At 47.7% G+C, this 20,179-nt stretch overlaps 1 protein-coding gene across 6 annotated transcripts in view; it reads right to left on the bottom strand.

Annotated features, from left to right (window-relative positions):
• Positions 1 to 20,179, bottom strand: part of Clec16a (C-type lectin domain containing 16A) — a 190,029-nt gene that overhangs the window by 160,831 nt on the left and 9,019 nt on the right. For 4 of the 6 annotated variants that reach the window (XM_047533058.1, XM_047533056.1, XM_047533060.1 and 1 more), the window contains exons 2-8: positions 17,419 to 17,547; positions 13,633 to 13,766; positions 7,811 to 7,959; positions 5,056 to 5,161; positions 3,761 to 3,766; positions 3,261 to 3,384; positions 43 to 217 (exon numbers count right to left, since the gene is read on the bottom strand). In XM_047533058.1, coding sequence (XP_047389014.1) covers positions 43 to 217; positions 3,261 to 3,384; positions 3,761 to 3,766; positions 5,056 to 5,161; positions 7,811 to 7,959; positions 13,633 to 13,766; positions 17,419 to 17,547 — 823 coding nt within the window. The remainder of the gene's footprint in view (positions 1 to 42; positions 218 to 3,260; positions 3,385 to 3,760; positions 3,767 to 5,055; positions 5,162 to 7,810; positions 7,960 to 13,632; positions 13,767 to 17,418; positions 17,548 to 20,179) is intronic. The other 2 variants (XM_047533059.1, XM_047533057.1) reach the window with 1 other exon arrangement.

A 20,179-nucleotide genomic window follows, 5' to 3' on the forward strand; every position in this document is an offset into this window, starting at 1 on the left:
GCTCAGCTATGGTCTGGGCTGTGGGCCAGGCGACAGACCCACCTTGTCAGGGTTCTCCAGGGAGGACACGTACAGGGGCAGGAAGAGCCTGTTGAGCAGGTGGTCACTGAGCACATCATTGAGGAACTCACAGTTGATGATCAGTATGTCATTGAGATAGTGCAGGTGGTCCAGGTGTTCAGCCACCAGGTCACTCAGCTTCCCCCGATTCCTGTGCCTGCAAGAGAAACCACCACCTCGGATAGGGCCTTCAGGCCTAAAACCAGCATCTTGGACTTATGCCGGGGCAAGTTCATTCACACACCCAGTGTCTGCGCTAATGTCAAGAGACAGCCATGCTGACACTACAGAGGACAAACATGAAGGGAAAAATGGATAAGTTCACTGCACCCATTCTAGGGGACTCCTAAATGAAGCCCCCATCCCCGAGGGTCTTGAAGTAAGTCACCCCACAACCACAACCCCAAACAAATGGGGCAAACAAAGCAAAAAAAACAGTTAGTTAAGCTCTTACAGTAGCCACTATATGACAGTAGCCCCTAGCTGATGCGGCAAGATCCCCGGGCTCCCCAGATAAGCAGAGTTGATGAAGCCATAAATCCTCACCAATTAAAGCACTGCAGAGGCACTCTGAAGAGAAAAGCTGGCCTTACTCAGCAGCCACATCTGCCCCAGGGTCCCGACCATCTGTGGGACACAGAGCAAGGACACAACACCCATCCCCCAGGCCTGGCCTGAAGGTCTGTGCATCCTTGCAGTTGGCAACAGGCAGGTTGCCTGGGTCTCTTGGGTGGAGTCAGGCACACTCCAGAAGGACAGACACAAAACACCAGGCGCAAGCAAGCTTCCACCACCCACAAGAGCAGCAGGGATCAAGCAACACAGCCAGAGCAAGACACTGTATCTTCACTGTCATCCAAGGAACACAGAAGTTAAAATGCAAGGGAAGATAAAATGCAACAGGAAATAAAAGGCTCCTACAATGCTACGGCCAACACATCCATGATCCACATTTGGGGACCTGTGGTTCCAGTCTTTTGGGCACATTTTTACCTCTCCCTATGGCCAACCTAAAGTGCAGGTAATGAGTATGTACCCATCCAGCATTGCATGCTTCAAGAAAATGAGGACAAGCAGGATCAATCTCACTCGTTTTTACATAATTTCTGGTGATTGTTTCTTTTTTGTACTGGGGATTGAACTCTGGGGCACTCAACCACTGAGCCACATCCCCAGTTCCCGCCAACCCCTTTTTGTGTATGTTGTTAGGCTTTTTTTTTTTTTTTTTTTTTTAATTTAGAGACAGGGTCTCACTGAGTTGCTTAGCGCCTCACTAAGTTGCTGAGGCTGGCTTTGAACTCGAGGTCCTCCTGCCCCAGCCTCCGGAGCTGCTGGGATTATAGGTATGTGCCACTACACCTAGCCCAGCGATTGTTTCTTATGAGACTTTAGTAAGATCTTTGGTAAATATCTACCACAAACGCATGTTGCAAAGCCTCAGCATCTCATGAGCCCCTGGGAACCCTCAGCACACCTGAGACCACAGTACTCATGCACAGTGCCTCATGTTCTTCCCCCACTTAACAAGACACTAAGGAAACACTTCTTCGGTTGGCTATTTACTCCACCTCGTTAAATAGTTTAAAAATACCTGCAATGTATTTTATCAGAGTAATACATACAGCAGGTTTAAAACTCAGGGAGTACTGCTCAGCTGATTATGAAAAACGGCAGGTCCTGGCCCAGGCTTGTTCCCACCTCCTGGCTCTTGAGAGTCAGTTTTTAACTTCTGGTTGTTTCTGTGGGTTGTTCCTCCCATACTTTCATAAAATCTGGGTTGATTTCTGTTTTGTGATTGAGCCTTTCTAGATATAATCTATTGACCTCCTGTTCTGACAAGACTCTCTGTGGTCCCTCCGCCCCTTCCCTCGACAGTAGTTATCTGTAACTGGTACTGACATTACGACTGTTCATGGCAGTCAAAGGGGACTGAGTTCACTTCCTTGGATCATTGGTGTCCTACTGGAACCAAATGTCTCGTTGAGCCTCATAACAGTGACTGTTCTTACCCACTAAGGATCTGATTTTCTCACAGGCTTGGTCAGATCTGCCAGCCACCTGTGCTTGCTTCTTTCTCCATGTCAGATCTAATATTCTATCTATCCAGCTCCTCTCCCCCTGGAAGACTCCTTCCTGGGTCCCTTCCATATTATGATTTCTCATCAAACCTGGGAAAACCTGGCATTCTGTGGCAGTGTTCTGCAGTGTGGGTGATTTTGCCTTTAAGGGGATATGTGGTGATGGCTGGAGACATTTCTGTTGCCACAGCTGGAAAGGACTAGATGCTATTGACATCTAGTGCACGAAGCCAGGATGCTGCTAAACATCCTGCAAGGCACAGGATGACCTGCATCAAAGACGCATCCTGGTCAAGGGAGAGGAATCCCACTGTGGGACTCCGAGTCATCCCTGTGGGAACAAAATCACCCTCTTAAGTTATTTTATAAAGATTTGTTGAGAAATAACTCACATATAATAAAACTTACTCACTTGAAGTATATAGTTGAATGATTTTAAAACATTTTCCTTCCTTCTTTCCTTTCATGCAGGGGATGGACATGGGGCCTCATGCGTGCTAGGCTAGTGCTCCACCCAAGCTACATCCCAGCCTCGATGGTGTTTAGGGCACCCAAAGTTGCCCAACCATCATCACAGTTGACTCAAGAAAAGCCCTACACATGCTCACTAGCAGGGGCTTCCAACTTCCCCCAACGACACGCCCTCCTCCCGCACCCCCAGGCCTAGGAAACCACTAATCTACCCTCTACCTCTAGATTTGCCTATTCTGGGCATTTTATATAAATGAAATCACATGATGTGTGGTGCTGGGTCTGTTTCTTTCACTCCGCATCATTTTCTGAGGTTCCCATGTCACAGCACGTGTCAGTACTTCGTTCCATTTTATCACCAAACACTACTCCACTGTCTGGAGAGATCATAATCTCATTTTTCACTCATCAGCTAACACACCATCCTAATCTTCTGACCAGCACCGAGGACAGGTGTACTGACACCCTGCATACTGGCCTGTCTCTGGGAGGTGAAAGCACTGTTTCCAACTCTTCTGTTTTAAACAGGTGGGGAGCCTTTTCCAATATGCAAATCCATGCTCTGCCCCCGCCAGGCAGGAAAGTGCTGTTCTCCTGAGGTCTCCCCTCAGCACTCTGCCCACGTACCAAAGACCAGGGGGAATCACTTACTCCTCATCTGTCTGCACACAGGTATCAAGTTCGATCACATGGCTCCCGATGAACCAGACCAGATTGGAGAAGTAAGGGACAGCGGTTTTATCTCTGATATAGTGCAGCATGGCCTGGTTATCCACTGAAAAAATTCACAGAAGAAAAGAAAAAAAAAGTCAAACTACCAAAAATAACTTGGGGGCGATTAAAAAAAAAAAAACCAAAAAACCACAATGAAAAAGCCCTCTGCTATAATCTGAAATTGTCTTTCTTTCCTGGAAATACTTGAAAATGTTTATCTTATTCATAAAACTGTACTCATCAAGGCAGTTCTTATGCTAGTCTTAACTTCGTACAGCTACACAGGGGGGCTAACCAGCTGCAGTGCACTGGAGAGCCCGCTGTAAGCAGTGGGCGGTGCTGGACTACCAGAGAATGAGGCCATTCTCAAACAAGGTTCCTGCACTCACATGTAAGGGTCAGTTAAGAAAGTGGAAAACCAGAGGTTAATGACTTACATGACACTGGCATAAGGAACAGGAATCGTCATGGAAGGAAAGGCAGAAACAGACAACAGTTAACAGGGTTAGGAACTGGGAAGGTGAGACAGCTGCTCAGAGGGAGAGAAGGCTGGGGCAGGAGCATCTAAACCAAAAAAAAGGGTTAGAAGAGAGCCAGGAAAAACGGCGAGCAGAAGGCAGCAAACCAATCACAGTGTGCACCAGGGTCGCAAACTCAGAAGGCTGCCAGGTTGGCCGATGACCCAGGGAGCAAAGGCAGTCACCTGGTGGGTAAACTGGGGCATCCAGGTTTCAACCCCGAAAGAGGCTGCTGCTTCTCAGCACCAGCTGACCCCTGTCCTGCTGGACTGTGGGCCCAGAATAGCCAAATCACACCTTCAAGTCAGAAATCCAGACTATCCCATAAGATTTCCTGATTTTTAAGTACTGTCGATGTTTTTTAAAACCATCTAAGCCAATTAAAGCATGTCTGGGGACTGGTGTCAGCCCTCAGGCCTTCAGTTTGCGACCTCTGGATGGACGAAACTGGGTTCCTAGAAAATCTCTCAAACTTAATGTAATCCCAGATTGGGCAGGCTTAAGCCCTTGAGAAGCCACCCCCACCCCCAATTACAGTCATCTCAAGTAATTACAGCCTGACTCAAGAAGGCCAGAGCCCTTTAATCCCAGAGAAAACACAGCCCCAACTCCACTGTGGTGCCTACAAGGGAAGGAACCCCCTCAGAGAAGCAACTCTAGCTGGGAAACCTGTGGGCAGCTAGCCTTTGTGCTGGTGCTCCTGGAGGCAATGTCTGCTGCATCTTAGGTTTGTCCTGGAAGAAGGGATTTGGCAGCAAGGAGCTTTTCACAGTGGGATGGGAGTACGACATCGCCCCCTGCTGCTCATGCTGCTAAATGCTTTTACACATTTAAAGAGAACCTATCTTCTAGCTGTAATGGAATATATTTAATAGGCTAAAACACAAAAATTTAAATCTAACATTTAAATGACAACTTAGCTTTATCTAGTTGTAATATGACCACTCTGAATCCCACATATGCTTCGTGGGGGCATCCTACTTCTGGGTAGCAGCACCCAGCAAGACCCAAACATGCAGAGAGAAGACAGTGGTACCAAGACTGAGCTGAGGGCCCAGATAAGTGTTCAGTGACAGCAAGCCTACACTGAGACAGGCAGTCACGGCTCATAATGAGCTCCCTATTACTCTGCAAGAGCTGGACACAGGCACGTGGGAGCAAGCACTTTGCTGCCAGTTAGAACCAGCCAAGGAAGAGCTCGCAAGGAAACTTACCTTTGTAGACATTCAAAGTTATGGTTCTTACAGCAATGCGAACCATGCTTTCAGGGTGATTGAAAAATTTGATGGCTTCTGTGTACAGGGCAAAGTCATTGGTGTGCTGAAACACAAGTTACCAAGAGTCACAAGCCATGAGACAGAACTGCCCCACACCAGTGTTCTGAAACCCATCAGAAAGTATGATAAAAGTCACTACTGTGAACCTCAAGCCAGGAGTTCAGTCCCGGGGGAAATGTGGGGGGCAGGGGGTGGAGGAACAGGAAGGAGAGGCAGACTTGGGTTCATTACCTTCCTGTCACTTCTTAGCAGTAAGAGGCAATACTTCTAAGCCTCTGTGTTTCTTCATCTATAAAATGGGGATCACAACACCCACTTTGTGATCATCAGGATTCAAGGAGATCATTTCCTGCCACGTACTTAGCCCAGCAACTGAGCCCTAATAAGCCCTCTATGGCAATGGCAATGACCCTCAGATGCTACTCCAAATAATTCAAAGGCAAAGTTTCTCTAAGTTCGGAATCTCTTTCTGCCACTAAATTTTTCTCTGGAAGATGAAGAACCCAGGTGTCTTCTGCACTTCCCAGCACTAGGAGGCCCTGGGCCCCATCTCCAGCACCGCAAAAAAAAAAAAAAAAAAGAAAAAAAAAAAAAAAAAGATTAAACAGTTCAGAACCCCAGAAATCCACTGCCCCAGGCAAAGAAAAAAGTGGAGCGGGCTCTGGCCCAGGGGAACACACAGTGGAGTGCTCTTCCGCCCTCTGGTGGCCAATGCTCCCAGCTTTGAGGGCCGATAGAGCAACACAGAAGCCCAGAGGCATGGGGTCCTCCAAGACCAGCCCTCCCAGGTGGGCTGCGGAGGGTTCAAGGCGACAAGTGTTCCAGTAAGACAAACACACTTGAAGGACCAGAAGGCAAGCATGCATCTAGTTAGTGACAACTACTCCATGGGCTCACTTTAAAGAGGAAGTCACGCCCACCTCAGTGAGGCGCCTGCCGCTCCTGTGATGTTCAGGTCAGTAGATGTTCTTTCAGCAGCATCACTCTGATCCCAGAATCCAAGGGTTTTGCCCTCCCAGCCCAGGGTGCAGAGACCCAGTTGCATCTGAGCAGAGGCAGATCCAGCCCTCACTCTATCTCAACTTCAGGGGGCTTTTCTTGCACCAAGGAGAACGTTTGGGAGAATGCCAACATCGTCCCTCTCTGCTCTCTGATGTGTTTACTGAGCACCTACGATGTGTTAGGTGTGGTTGACAAATAGCATTTCTTCCCTTGAAGACCAGTTCTTCCCCACCACTAAACAATTAAAATCAAGGTTCAGGCTACTGTTGACACGCCAAATGGGACAGTCAGATGGATTCTGTCCAGACCTAGAAAAGATATCTGGACTATGGCCTGACTTCAAATACAGGTTGGATGTGATCACCAATCAGAAGACACTGCAACACAGATAGTACGTGAAGGCAGCCAGCCTTCAAGATGGCCCCAAAGATCCTCACCTCCTGTATCACACACTCAAGTCCTTTCCCACACCAAGCCAGGGCTGGCCTGTATGACTCGAGGAACAGGGCAGAACTGCTAGCATGTGATTGCTGCAGCAGGGCCATAAGATATTACCATTCGCCTTGGTTTCTTGGACACACTCTGGGGAAAGCCAGCTGCTAAGAGATGAGGACACTTGAACAGCCTGTGAACAGGCCCACACAAAGGGGAACCAAGACTCCCACCAGTAGCTGGCACCAAACTGGCTGCCCATGTGAATAAGCCAGCTTGGGTGCAGGTCCTCCAACCCTCATCCAGATTTCAGCTGACTTCAGTCTCCAGAAAACTGTGCCAAAGCAGTTCTGCCAGGCCAGCTCTAAACTCCAGATACACTGAGAAAAATGTGATGCACTTCTGATCAGTGAGACAGGAAGGAAACCCTGGTGGGAGGTTCATGAGAAAGTTTATAAGTAAAAAAGGGACACAAGGAGGGAAGTGATTCATCAGAAATGTCAGCAGTAGCATGTATGTTTGAGATGTTTGGAGCTGCTGCAGCCATCCTGTGACCATGAGGGGTAGAACCAGAGAACAGATGCCAAATGAGCAGTCAGTAGAGAAGGAAGATGGGAAAGCTTGGGTCCTTGATGAAGTGGGTGAGCTAGGATTAACCAGACCTAGCACGGCCAGTGTTTGTACCTTTTAGTATATGAGATAAATTGACCTTGTTGGTCAAGTTCCTTTTAATAGTCAAAGCAGCAGAAATTTATCCCTTTCAGTTGTTAATTCTCCCCAGGAATGCCAGGGACATTAGTTTGTAAAGAAATGTCTACAGTTTTAGGTAGCCAGGAACATCCTCAGCATTTTAAAAATACCATTTCATTTAATTCAATACCTTAAAATCCAAGGTGTATGTTTTCACACCCATTTCTCAGACAAGGAAACTGAGACTCAAGGAGGGACTGGAATTTCCCTGAGGTCACATAGCAAGGAAGTAGCAAAACGAGGCCTGCCTGACCAAGAGTTCTGGTCTTTCCTACAGGGCATCACTACTTCTGGACATGTATTACTGCCAAGTATAATAGTGCTCTCAGCACAAACTGAACTTTACACTGAAAATGGAAAGGTAATTTGTTGAATTTTAAAAAACTTTAAAACATGCCAAAGTCAAATGGTGTTGCTGTGACAGTCACTGATAGTGAGCGCCTAAAACACAGACCCGAGCTGTGACAGGGTTAGCTTTATACCCAGGCACCCCCTGGAAAGCACTCACCTCGTTGTAAAAGAAGTGGACAGTGTGGTTGTTGAGCTTTAACGACAGCGTTTTCAGGAACGATATGTAATATGCCATAATCTCCTCATCAGAAAAGTCAAACTTATGAACAATGATAGAATTTACATAGTTATTGGACAGCAAATAATCTGGAGGGAGAAAAAAACAGTGGTACAGGTTAACTCCTGATGGAGGAGATGAGCAAGGGGCGTCTGGCATGCATAGGCAACCACGTCAGTACCCAGGTAAGCTTCAGGGTCACTGGGCGTGCACAAAATAACAGGGGCAGCTTAGCTTTCAACCAGCAAGAAAGGCCTCAGCTCTGCACACCTCTCTAGAGAAAGGTGGAAGGCAACACCAGAGGAAAGCCTGTCCCTTCCTGCAGACACCAAGAAGAAAGGTCCCTCAACGCTTGCTTTTGCTCCTGGCAGAGTTCAGCACAGCTGGGTGGGGACGGTCAGGTGGTGCATGGCCACTTTCACAAACCACCCCCAAGTGAGGGGGAAAGGCTCTGCCTTCTACAAAAAGCTGCCCTGTTTTGCCATTGAAAGTCACATCATCATGCCCAAATGCCACACAGGACTACACAGGGTCTTCCTCCTTACAGCAGCATGATTTCACAACAGTCACAGTGTGCTCCACCCCTAGGCTCCTGCACCAGGCTCAGTGCTGCCAGCTAGGACTCGCCATCATGACCCTACTGCAGAGCTGGGCTCATCTCTCCTGTTCTGCAGATGAGAAAAGAGCTCAGAGAGGTTGGATGACTTGCCTCAGGACACAGAGACAGGAAGTCACAGAGAAGGGATTCAAGCTCATGATGTTAGAGCTTGTCACTGCCCCACAATATGGGACTCACAATGAAAACTGGGTACTGAGGGCCTGGGGCTGATGGGAGAACAGGCCCTGCCCCAGACCAGCTCTGGGCCCCAGGCCCAGTATGGTGAGGGCTTCCAACTGAGGAAGAAAATCCGGAAAACCAATTGGAAGCTGCATCTCCTGATCCTGAAGTGTTGGCCATGATATCAACCAGTTCTTAAAACAAAAACAGGTCTACAGACCACCAGCAGCCACAGCCTGCGGTGTGAGTCCTCAGTGTTAGACTCCTCATGGACAAGTTCCTCTCCAAGTCCTCACCAGCCACCTGCAGAGCAGGGCTGCTAATGGAAGAGCCCAGTTCCATCTCCCCTGCCTCCCCACAAAGGTCAAAGGTAGGATGTGATGGGCAGCTGCCTGGAGAGGTGCAGGTGAGGCAATAGAGTGACATGGTTAAGAGCCTGGCTCCTCAAAAGCCACCGCTCAGACTAACCGCACAGTGTGCCCTAGAGCTGGCTAGGGTGGGGGATGCAGAGGTAGCACCCAGCCTGACTTGCTGAGTCAGAGTGCCTGTGGAAGGGCGGAAAAGCGGGTTCCTCAGGCAGGTCTGCTTGAGAGGCGCTGGGTCCACATGTGCATGAGGATACCTGCTGCTTGGGTCCAGATCTTGCCTGTCACTTCCTAGACACGAGACCTGGGCAAGCTGCCTGCTCTCCCCACTCTGCGGTTCCCTTGTCTGGGGAACAAAACCTTCCTCAGGCTGTGGTGGGGTAAAAGGGACCAACGCACAGCAGGACAGCATGAGGCAGAGTAAGCACTCAGCAACGTTAGCTGCCACTCTTCTCAGTCTGCTCTGGCAGATTCCAGAGTCAGGCCCAGCTGCTCCTGGATGAGGGGGAAGCAGCTCATCAAGACATCTGGAGCCAGCAAGGCACCTGGCTGAGCACCATCAAAGTACGACTGTACATTCTGCTTGCAATGACCAAATCACCAAGAGCCATCTAGGCTCAGGTCTGTGACAGGGACCACAGGGTAGAACCATGGCAGGCTCCTCATCAGAAGCCAGCTCTCTTGGAAGGTTGCTGTGCATTCTCTGAGCAGGCTCAGGAGACAGGCTGTGCAGACTGTAGTCTCAGAAGTAGTTTTCAAAATCTGACTGTAACAGTTCCTAAGGTTGCTGTCTGGCCCGCCCCAAGAGAAAGCAGGTAGTTACATGTGTCACAGATACAAAGGATGTATGTACCTTAAGTACATGCACCAGTGCATTCAGCACACGCCCCCTTCACAGACCTGGGGGTGTGGCACACACATACCACGTGAGAGCTCTCACATGCCCAGCTCTCCAAGGCTCCCCCTCTGGGCCCAGCCACAATGTCCTCCCCAAGGCAAGCCCCACCTGACTCCACCTCCACAGACTTATTTTGCCTCTTCTTGAAGCTGATGTCAGTGGGCTCCAACAATGCCTACTCTCCCTAGGTCTGGCCTCTCCCACTCATCAGACCTGAGTGATGCAGCCAATATGCATAGTGGTGGCTCACCCAGTCACCGTTGTTGCTATGTATAATTTCATTCTTTGAATACTCCACAATTTATTTACCCCCCCCCCCAGAATCAAGCATATGACATGCAGCCCAGGTGACTCTCATGCCCAAAGCACTTCTTCACTCTGTCATTCTGGCATCAATGGGCTAACAGGAGAAGGGAGTGTTGGGACCTCTTGTGGAGCCCTATGGTGACTGGTTAGTGGCTTCTGGGCCACCAGCGGCACAGACCCTATGCTGGCAGCTTCAGATGTGCAACTGTGAGTCTTCTGGCTGCGCTCTGGACCTGGGACAGTCACAGGCTTGGGCCATTCCTAGTGGGGACTTTTCCAGGGCCTCCAAGAGATGACTGTGGGTGTTGGGGGACCACCACGGGGGCAGGGGAGGGCTCAATCATTGGGCTGGGGTTTTTCTACTACCCCCTCACTGTGTGGCTGACTTTCTGTGGTATCCTTTCATAATAAACCCAGGAGTCTGTTTAAGTAATCTCAGTCTCTTGGGCCTCTGTCACTTAGGTCACCAAACCCAACAGGCGACAGATGCATTTGTGAGGTGGCTGCTTGTAATAGTGAAAAACTGGAAAGCACCTAAATGTCCATGGTCAGGTTTAATAGATTATGGCAACGCAAGCACGACTCTTAAACCAAACCAGTGAGTGCTCTGAGATATACTGGTGAGGGAGGAAAGTAAAGCAGGCAGAAGACAGTTTGGGTACGCTCAACTGTTAAGGCGAGACAAACTGACTTTCTACATTTTTGTACATTTTTGCTACCTCGTTGTTTCATAATGAAGGCACTTTCTATGATCAGAAAATAAAAGTGAAGCAGATCACTTCTCCTTCTTACCACTTGCAGATGCGAGCCTTGTAAACCAGCAGTGATCTACTGTCTCTTCAGGGCTTATGGAAGCACTCTGATGAAGTGCCCAGGCAGCAAGGGCATCTGCCTGGCTCTCTTGAAGCAGGGTGTCCTTTTTGATCCCAGTACAAGAGAAGCCGCACATACTGCCTGACCTCACTTGTGTGTGCTATCTACAGGAGCAGAGCTAATGGAAGCAGACAGTGGCTCCCAGAGGCCAGGGGTGGGGACAGGCAGATGTGGATCAGCAAACTGGGTTCCAGTTCCAGGTGGTCAATTCTGGGCATGTAACATCCAGCACGGTGACCATAGCTAACGATACTGTAACAGATGCTTGGAATTTGCTCAAAGGTTATGTCACAAGTGTTTTCATCTTACACAAAGAGGGAACTATGTTCATTAGCTTAACTGAGGTGATTATTTCAGTATGCATATTTATCTAGTTGTATACTTTAAATACATACAAAAAGCCAGACTTTTAAAAGCCCCTGTCTTTATCCCCTAGCCCTATGTGTTCCTGGGTTTGAAAAGGGTTACCAGAAATATGACTCAAGGGCACCCTGATTAAAAGGTAACACCAACACCATGGCCACCTGCCACCTGCCAGACCCCAAGCTGAGCCCTGCACCTCCTCCCATACTCGCTTCTTTATCTGCTGCCACTCAGCTGCTATTATCTCTGCTGGACAGAGGCACATCTGCAGCTGCAGAGCTAACTCCCAGGCACACGCAGGGAGCAGGGGCTCCATCAGTCCCCACCTGGCTGGGTCACAGTCCTGCGTCTGCGCCACTGAGCTGGCTCTTCCCCCAAGAGCATTCAGAAACCGCATGTTGTTTCACATCCAGCAAAACAGAAGCTTATAACAGGGAAGCCACGCAGGGAGACATCCATCAACCACAGTTGTCAGCCTGCGGTCGCCCAGCATCAGGCATCTCTGAGACAGCAGCACCATCTAGTGGCCACTGCTGAAGCCACCACGCAGCAGCTCTTGCCACCAGGAAGTAAGGCTACCATGTGGAGCTCCTTCTGCCCATAAACACTTGCCCAAGCCTGCCCTGAGGACCAAGAGCCTGCCTTTGAAACAAATACTCAGCCACTTGTCTCCTCGTATTTCTTGTGGGCAGGGTCTGGGCTTGGTGTAGTTTCTTGGAATAACAGAGCAGTGATGAAGCACAAGGATTCAGCACTGTACCAGGGCTGTGACAGTGCGGCTGGGAGCCCTCTACCCATAGATGCCAGCAGCACCCCTCTCCACCTGCACTGTGACAACCACAAACGTGTCCAGACACTGTCAAGTGTCACAGGCCTGGAGTCATGTGCACCCCCAGCTCCTGGGCTGAAATGGTTTCTCTGCTCCGGCCTTGCTAGAGCTGTCCCCTTGGGCCTACGGCTCGAACTCTCTTGATGTTCAAACAGGGGCACCGATGGCTCTCACCTCACCAGGGTGTTGTTACTGATGAAGAACCTGGTGAGGGCAGGTGCCAAGTGCAGAGTCCCACGCTCACCAGCTGGGCACTGGCACTGTGGCGGGAATGAGGGAGGTGTGGCCCCTGGCACCCTCTGCCGCGTCCTTCCTCTCCCACCTCCTCCAACACTATTTGGCAACCAACTCTTACTAACAAGTCACAAGATGGGTGCAAACACCCCCAGAGTCACTCGGCAGAGGCAACCCTCTTAGCCCTTCATGGTAACCCACCACGCAGGGATGAATAGAGTCTTGTAGACTGAACTGTGTGCCCCACAGATTCATATCAGGTCGAAGTGCTAAACCTAATGCGACCGCATCTGGAAGCAGAGCTTCTGGGAGGTGATTAGGGCTAAGTGAGGTTATAAGGGTGAGGTCCTAATCTGATGGAACCAGTGTCCCTATACGAAGAGGAGACACCAGAAGCCACCTTCCCACTCCCTTCTTGATCCTGCTATAACTCCTGCTGTCATACACAGGAAAGGCCATGCGGTGAGCAGGTGGCTGCTATGGTCTGAGCATGTCCCCCAAAGGTTCACGTGTTAAACCCTTAATTCCTACATATGGCAGTGTTGGGAGGTGGAGCCTAGTGTGAAGTGTTTAGGTCACCGGGACACAGCCCTCATGAACAACAGCTTTGTGCCTTTGTCACCTGAGTTCTCGCTCTCAGGAACTGGATTAGATGCCTCAAGAGCAGCTGTTATAAATAAACATTCTCTCCCTTTAACATGTGCCCTCTTGCCCCTGCACTTTCTGCACCATTTTGAGGGGTACGAGGTCCTTGCCAGATGTGTCCATTCAATCTTGGACTTCCCTGCTTCCAGAGTCATGAGCCAAAATAAACCTCTTTCCTTTATAAATTACCCAGTCTCAGGTATTTTGTTATAGCAACAGAAAACAGACTAAGACAGTGGCCATCTGCAAGCCAGGAAGAGAGCCTTCACCAGAAACCAATGTTGATGGTAGCTGCAACTTGAACTTCTACCCTCCAGAACTGTGAGAAAACAAATCTATTATTTAAGCCACTCAGTCTATGGTACTTTGTTAGGGCAGCCCAAGTAGAACATACTCAGCAAGCATGGACATACAAAAACCATGCCAAACTACACCCTGCTGACAGACACAAATGTCAAGCAATGTTCTTACAAAGTGAAGTCTCGTGACTGATATTCTCGAAGAGGATGTTCAAGGTCTGCAGCAGCTGAACACACACATAGCGGCCTGATTTCTGCCTCAGGATGTTCAAGAAGAAAACAAACATGTTCTTTTCCAGGAAGAAGCTGGGGAGAGAATGAGTAAGGGTCAGTGGTTTGCTTCAACAAGTGGAAACCAAAAGCATCCTCTGGTTACATCCACAGCACCCGCATGCAGCCCTGCCCTGCAGGAGCATCAACAGGGACACCAGATCATGCCACCACAGGGCCATTCTGTCAGGTTCCCATGATGCCATCTTCCTTCAGGTCAACATGCAAACTTTCAACTCTCTTCCCAGAAGGTAAGAACAGTGCTGATTCAAGAAGCGGTGAACTGGGCTGGGGTTGTAGCTCAGTGGTACAGTGCTTGCCTAGCATGTGTGAGGCACTGGGTTTGACCCTCAGCACCACATATAAATAAATAAAATAAAGGTATTGTGTCCATCTACAACTAAAAATAAAAAAATAAAAAATAAAAAAAAGCAGTGAACTAGATTTCTGACAGAATGGGAACGAGCTCTGCCTGCAATCTATGCTTGCAACCCAATCGGCAGCCTTTCCACTGCACAGTCTGTAACCTTAGTTTTCCTTACTAAGCCTCTTTCCTTTGCTCTCCTTATCTTTGACTCTTAAGAAAAACAACAACTGGAATTCCCACGGAGGGATTAGATAACAACGACTAATGAAAGAGTTTGGGTTCCAAAGTTGTCAAGTTTGTAGTTTCTGTGTTTTGGGGAAAGGGCTGAAAATAAAGATGAAGGTGCTGATGTGGTGGAGAGACCCTCACTGGCCCCCTCGTTTCTAAATGCCTTTCTTGCTCTGGACAGGGCACTTGCCTGAATGTGACCTGAGGGCCCTGACTTTTGGAGATTCATGCTGGAAACAGAATCCCCTAGTAGAGTCCCCTAGTGCCTTTTCCAAAGGAAAAAAATGATGTTTCTGGTAATGTGTTCTGTGCATTCAGCCAAAATTAGATAATCTTTCATCTGTAATGTTCACCAGAAATCCCTGCAGTCGCATGTCTGCTAGTGACTTAGTTCTGGGTGTCTCTGCCCCTGACTATGAGCTCCTCAGAGGTGAGATCAGGGGTCTGGCACTTGCTCAGTACCCTATAATTTCTGTTTGGATCCATAAAAGAGCAAATGAATGGATAAATATGTCCTACAAAAATGTTGAAAGTCTTCAATTCTGATTCTGGGAATCTGTGCCTATATAAATGCTATTCACTTTGTCCTTCAGAGTATTTCTGTCATTCGTCCTATTTTTGTCTACCTTCACTTCAGGCTGTATAAATGAGTGGTTCCCAAGTATCACCAACACTCTCACTGCCACACAGTGACCAACTTGTGAACTTAAAATATGTGTGCCTAGATCTCACCCCAGGGCTTGATTTGGTAGGTCTAGCATGAAGCTTCTGAGTCCAGATTTTTAAAAATTTCCTAGAAGAGTAGGGGTCTCCTTGGAAAATGATTGATTCTAGGACTGGGGCAGGAGAAATACAAGATGAGCCTGGAGTATCTTACAGTGCCGGGAAGTAATGAAGTGCTGAAAAACAAAAGGATGGGAGCGTGTCAAAGGGACAGGAAAGAACCAGAAGAGGTCTGACCATGGCCACATCTGGATGATCTGAGAATGAAAATACATAACATAGGACTGGATGATAACCCAAAATAGGAAACAAATATCCATGAGTTCATAACAATATGAAGCATTAATAAATGAATAGATTTATTCAAGAAGAGACCAATGTTCTATGCAGAAGGATTTCAATAATATGTAATATGTAATAATACCTCTAGAAGATAGAGCTTAATCCCACGCCTCATCTGGAAGGCAGGGTTAGACTTAGTGACTGTCTTCTAAAGAAAAGCAAAGAGAAAGGGGAGCACAGTGTCTTCACAGCAGAGACACTGGACAAATACCATCTCAGCCAGGTGAGGAAGTTAGCGTGACAGGAGGTGGCCTGCAAACCCAGGAGCACCCCACGCTCTGCCTCTGCAGCGTTCTCCCAGGACCTTCAGTCTGATCCTGAGAAAAGTACCTCAGGTGGGGAACCTTCTACAGGATACCTGCCAGCACTCCTCAAAACTGTCAAAGTCAGAAGAAACAAGGGAAGACTCAGAAGCTGTCACAGACCCGAAGAGGCTGAGGAGAGGTAAAGACTACGTGCACTACAGAACCTGGACGGGTCCTGGAACACTTAGAGGATATTAAGGCAAAACCTGGTAAAATCAAGTCTGAAATTTACTTAAAGCAATGTGCCAAGCTTGGCGTCTTAGTTGTGAAAAGCTTAGCGTCTTAGTTGGAACATCACTAGTTCCCTATTGATAGAAGAGATTAACAACAGGGAAACCAGGTGAGGGGCATACAGGAACCCTCGGCACTCTCTCTGTATCTATTCTATAATCTAATATTGTGCTAAATTTTAAAGTTTATTTAAAAACAAGATTTTGTGGGGGCTCTGTTGAGTTGCTATTGCAGAATCACTGGACTCTAAGAGCTCAGCAGTTTCTCAAAGCTGGTAAAGGTGACATAATTTCTAATCTTTACATCAATGCTCTTTCTCATTTGTAAAAAGATATAAATGAACAAAAAATTACCCATGGATCCCTAAAGGAAGTCAGTCGCATTCATAAGCAATACCTCACTTCATACTCCCATGTTTTCCTCTAGGGACCATGGCCAGGGTCGCAGGTTTGCATCTTAAGGAGCTTGCATTTTCCACAAGGAGATTTTTATGGATGAAAATATAAAGCTATCCTATAAATCAATTCAGGATAACAAATAAGCCAGACTGGAAATGAAACACCTTTTTTAAAAATAGCCTTTTAAACACCATTTAAAAATGGCCTTGATACTTATAATTAAGAATGTATATATGTGTATGTTTGTGTACACATACACACATTCATATGTATGTACATATACACATATGTATGTATATTGAGAATATATGTTTGTATATACATATTTGAGAATGAATATATACCTGCATATACATATGTTTGTGGTGGGTGGTGGTTGTAACCAATCCCCAATCCTTCTGCACTGAGACTGGCCTATCAGGGAGGTAGTTCATGGCTTAGAGTCTTGGCATTTTAACTGTCTGGTAGGCACACCTGATTTTGTAAACTGCTGTCATCCATGAGCACCTACTCTGTACCAAACACTAGACAGGGAACTTTTTCTCTCTCCTTTAAAGATAAGGAAACTGAGGTTCAGAAGACAAACAGCCTGGCCTGAGGCTGCTCATCTAGGAAGGGTGAGAAGGGCAGAAAGCCCTCCTGGGTTCTAGCCACTCCTTCACCACCCACCAGCCACATGGCCTTGAGCAACAATGGGGACACCCAATGGGGCAGAGGGAGGTTCACTGGACTGTCTCCTTAAAGCTGAGCACAGTGCCTGGCCCTCTGTGGCTCCTCCAGGGCAGGGTTTACTTTTCGTTCACTTAGGATTAACCCACTCAGGACATTTTCTCCTTCCCTTGGGGGGACAATCAGACTCTACTTGGAAAATTATTCGTGACATTTTGGGGTTTTCTAGAGACGCTCATTTCCATAACTTCCCCCTTTTCGGCTTGTACTTCCAGTGTTTAAAGGACGTTTTATAGAGAGAGATATTTGGGCAAGACTAAATTAGCGTCAAGTTCTGACATCATCAGGAATGACTCATGGTATATGTTTGGAAAAACATTCAAAGGAAGAGGAAGAATTGAAAAACAAGCACTAGAAACCCTTACTCAAATACAGAGCTGTCATTTTGATCTCCCCAGATCAGGATCTCGGTGATGGAACGGATAGTCTCCACCAGCAGGTTCCGGTTCTGCTCTGTGACTGTGGTGTTCTTAGTCAAAACGTGGTACAGATATCTGAGGAAAAAGGAAGAAAGCAAGGTCACAGGAAAGCCAGGCCCAAAGTCCATTAGCAACATTTGGGGACAACACAGCAGGGCTTTTTCAGATCTGGTTAGCACAATTTACCATTCAGACTAGACACAATTCTCCCAAGAAAACTTGCAGACTACACTTTAAAACATTAAATAACAGGGACATATCAACTCAAATTGAGGCAAGATCATTGTCAAACCCTTGAAGACAGCCATTCTCAAACTTCAGTGTATAACAGAATCACCTGGAGAGCAGGAGAGATCTGGATGCAGAGAGAAGCACACTCCCGCTGATTCTGATGCAGGTGGAGACCCAGGGCTCAGGGTTGAATGTTTAACACAGGACAGGCATCAGAGATTCAAAGAGATGGCCCCCAAAGCCAGCGACTGGGACAAAAAACCTGTGCAGTAAAGATTACCCTTGGCATAATCCCTCCCACAGTGCAGTATGCCCATCAGAACTTAAGGCTCAAACGAAATGGCTGGTTTACAGTCCAGGGTCAATGGTCTAACCTTCTGAGCCCAGACTGTTAAATTCCGAGTTCAATGGGCTGAAGTCCAGTCCTCCAGGTCTCCCTGCTGGCAGAGAGCAACCAAAAAACCACCAATGCCAGTCCTGAGCAGCACAGGGACCAGCAGCCTGAACTGATACCCAAGGAGTGCCATCTGCCACGGTTTCTCAAGGGACCACAGATCCAGGCAAATTCATGGGTCAAGGAAGCCTCAGGCCTGGGAAACAAAAGCAGACTCAAGAGGAAGTGACTCAGGAAAAGTCACCTCCTGATGTTTTTTTATAGCTATCTGTAGTTTGGGGGGTAGGAGTGGGGTTGGAGAGAGCAAGAAAAGGGAAAGATTAGATAGGATTGTCCCATCTACAATCTCTAAAAATGGTAGGATATAAAGAGGTAGAACCTTGTAGATGGAAAAATCAGGAACAACCTGCTGCTTTCACAGGGCTGGGTCTTATTTATTAATATTGTTGCTGTTTGTTATCTTTTAAAGACATGGTATAACCAATTAATAATTGGATCAAAAATTGCATGCAATCTTTAACATGCAATAAGTGGCCCTCCAAAAATATAAATCCTTCACCGTTGTGCCTAAATCTACCATCCGTACCACATGTGGGGGCACAAGTAAGTTTCTCTTTGTGATAAGGTCACTCACTCCACAACACTTGAACTTCCTGGATGAACTACATAAAAGAGACACTACATATGGGTCTCTCTCATTTCAAGTGCATCTGCCCCATGAGGTTCAAAGAGAAGTTTTCCAAATTGTGGTTCCCAAGGCTCCTGTACCACCTATTTAAGTTGCTCCTTACTCCAGCCCCACTGAATCAGGCTCTAAGGTGCAGGGACCCCAAACCACTCAAGTATTTGTGGGTTGTTTTGTTGCCCCCATCCCCTGCCCCAGGGATATGGATGGAACCTAGGGCCTCCTGCAGGCTAAGCACACATTCTACCACTGACTTATAGCCCCAGACCCCACTAAAGTTTGAGAGCCACCACACCACTCCTGCTATGGATATCAGTGACACTCTCTGTGCAGTACACAGAATGCCCAACACCCTGTCAGTGACATTGTTTATTATTGGCAGTGAGGGAGAGGGGCAAATTATCCCCACTGTGGAATTTTCTTCTGTGTAGATGACACATGTTCGTTAGCATCATAAATCACACTCCTGGCTCAATGAGAGGTAGTGGCCTGGGTGAGTGTGCCTGTTCTGAAGGCTCCAACGAGTTTCAAGTCTTAGGATCAGGCCTGACCACAGCTGACTGGCTTTCTGCCTTTGCTGCCCTGTCAGTCGGGAAATTCCTGCTCACCTCTCAAGGTTCAGCTCCACACCTCATATGACATCTTCCTTAAAGAAGTCTCCCTTGCCCTTTAGATGTGATTGGTCCCTCCTCACTGGCACCTCTGTGCACCTTCTTTACTAGAGTTCAACATCATCTCATTGATCTTGGTAATCCCAATCTACTCCAAAATATCTGGTACTGAGTGAGTACTCAATAATGCTGAATGGGGCAGGGGATGGTCTTCATGAACATAGGTTCGATCAGAGCATACAAGTTGAACATAGTAAAGGGTCCAAACGCCAGACCCAGCAAGTGACAGCACAGACTTGTGAACAATTTGATCTCTGGAGTCCAACAGTCTCAGGTTTAATCCCTGGCACTGCCACTTCCTAACTTGTGGCCCTGGACAAAGCACTTCATCTTACCTCTCAGCAACCTGACAACAGGTGGGGCCTCATCACTGGGCTGTTCCAAGATTCGATACTCATAGAAAGAGCCAAACACAATACCTGGCACATAGTAAGCACACCATAGAAGCAGGGTGGCTGCTATAATTATTAAACTGTGGTTATTATGATGGGGGCTGTTACTAACATCCTTACTAAATCACACCAGTAATAGTTCAGGGACTGAGGAAGGTGAGCTCAAGCTCACCAACGGTCAGGGAAAGCAGACCTCAAGGAGGCACTGTGAGGGGAAGGTCCAGAGCAGGCAGCACACAATCTGATAACTTGAGGAGGTATTATTCAGGCACGGGTGCTAGCTGGCCGGGTCTGAGCACATCACACCATCTATGGCTGGATGATCTCGAGCAAG

The sequence above is a fragment of the Sciurus carolinensis genome, chromosome 18 (genome assembly GCF_902686445.1).
Source record: "Sciurus carolinensis chromosome 18, mSciCar1.2, whole genome shotgun sequence".
Taxonomy (NCBI): domain Eukaryota; kingdom Metazoa; phylum Chordata; class Mammalia; order Rodentia; family Sciuridae; genus Sciurus; species Sciurus carolinensis.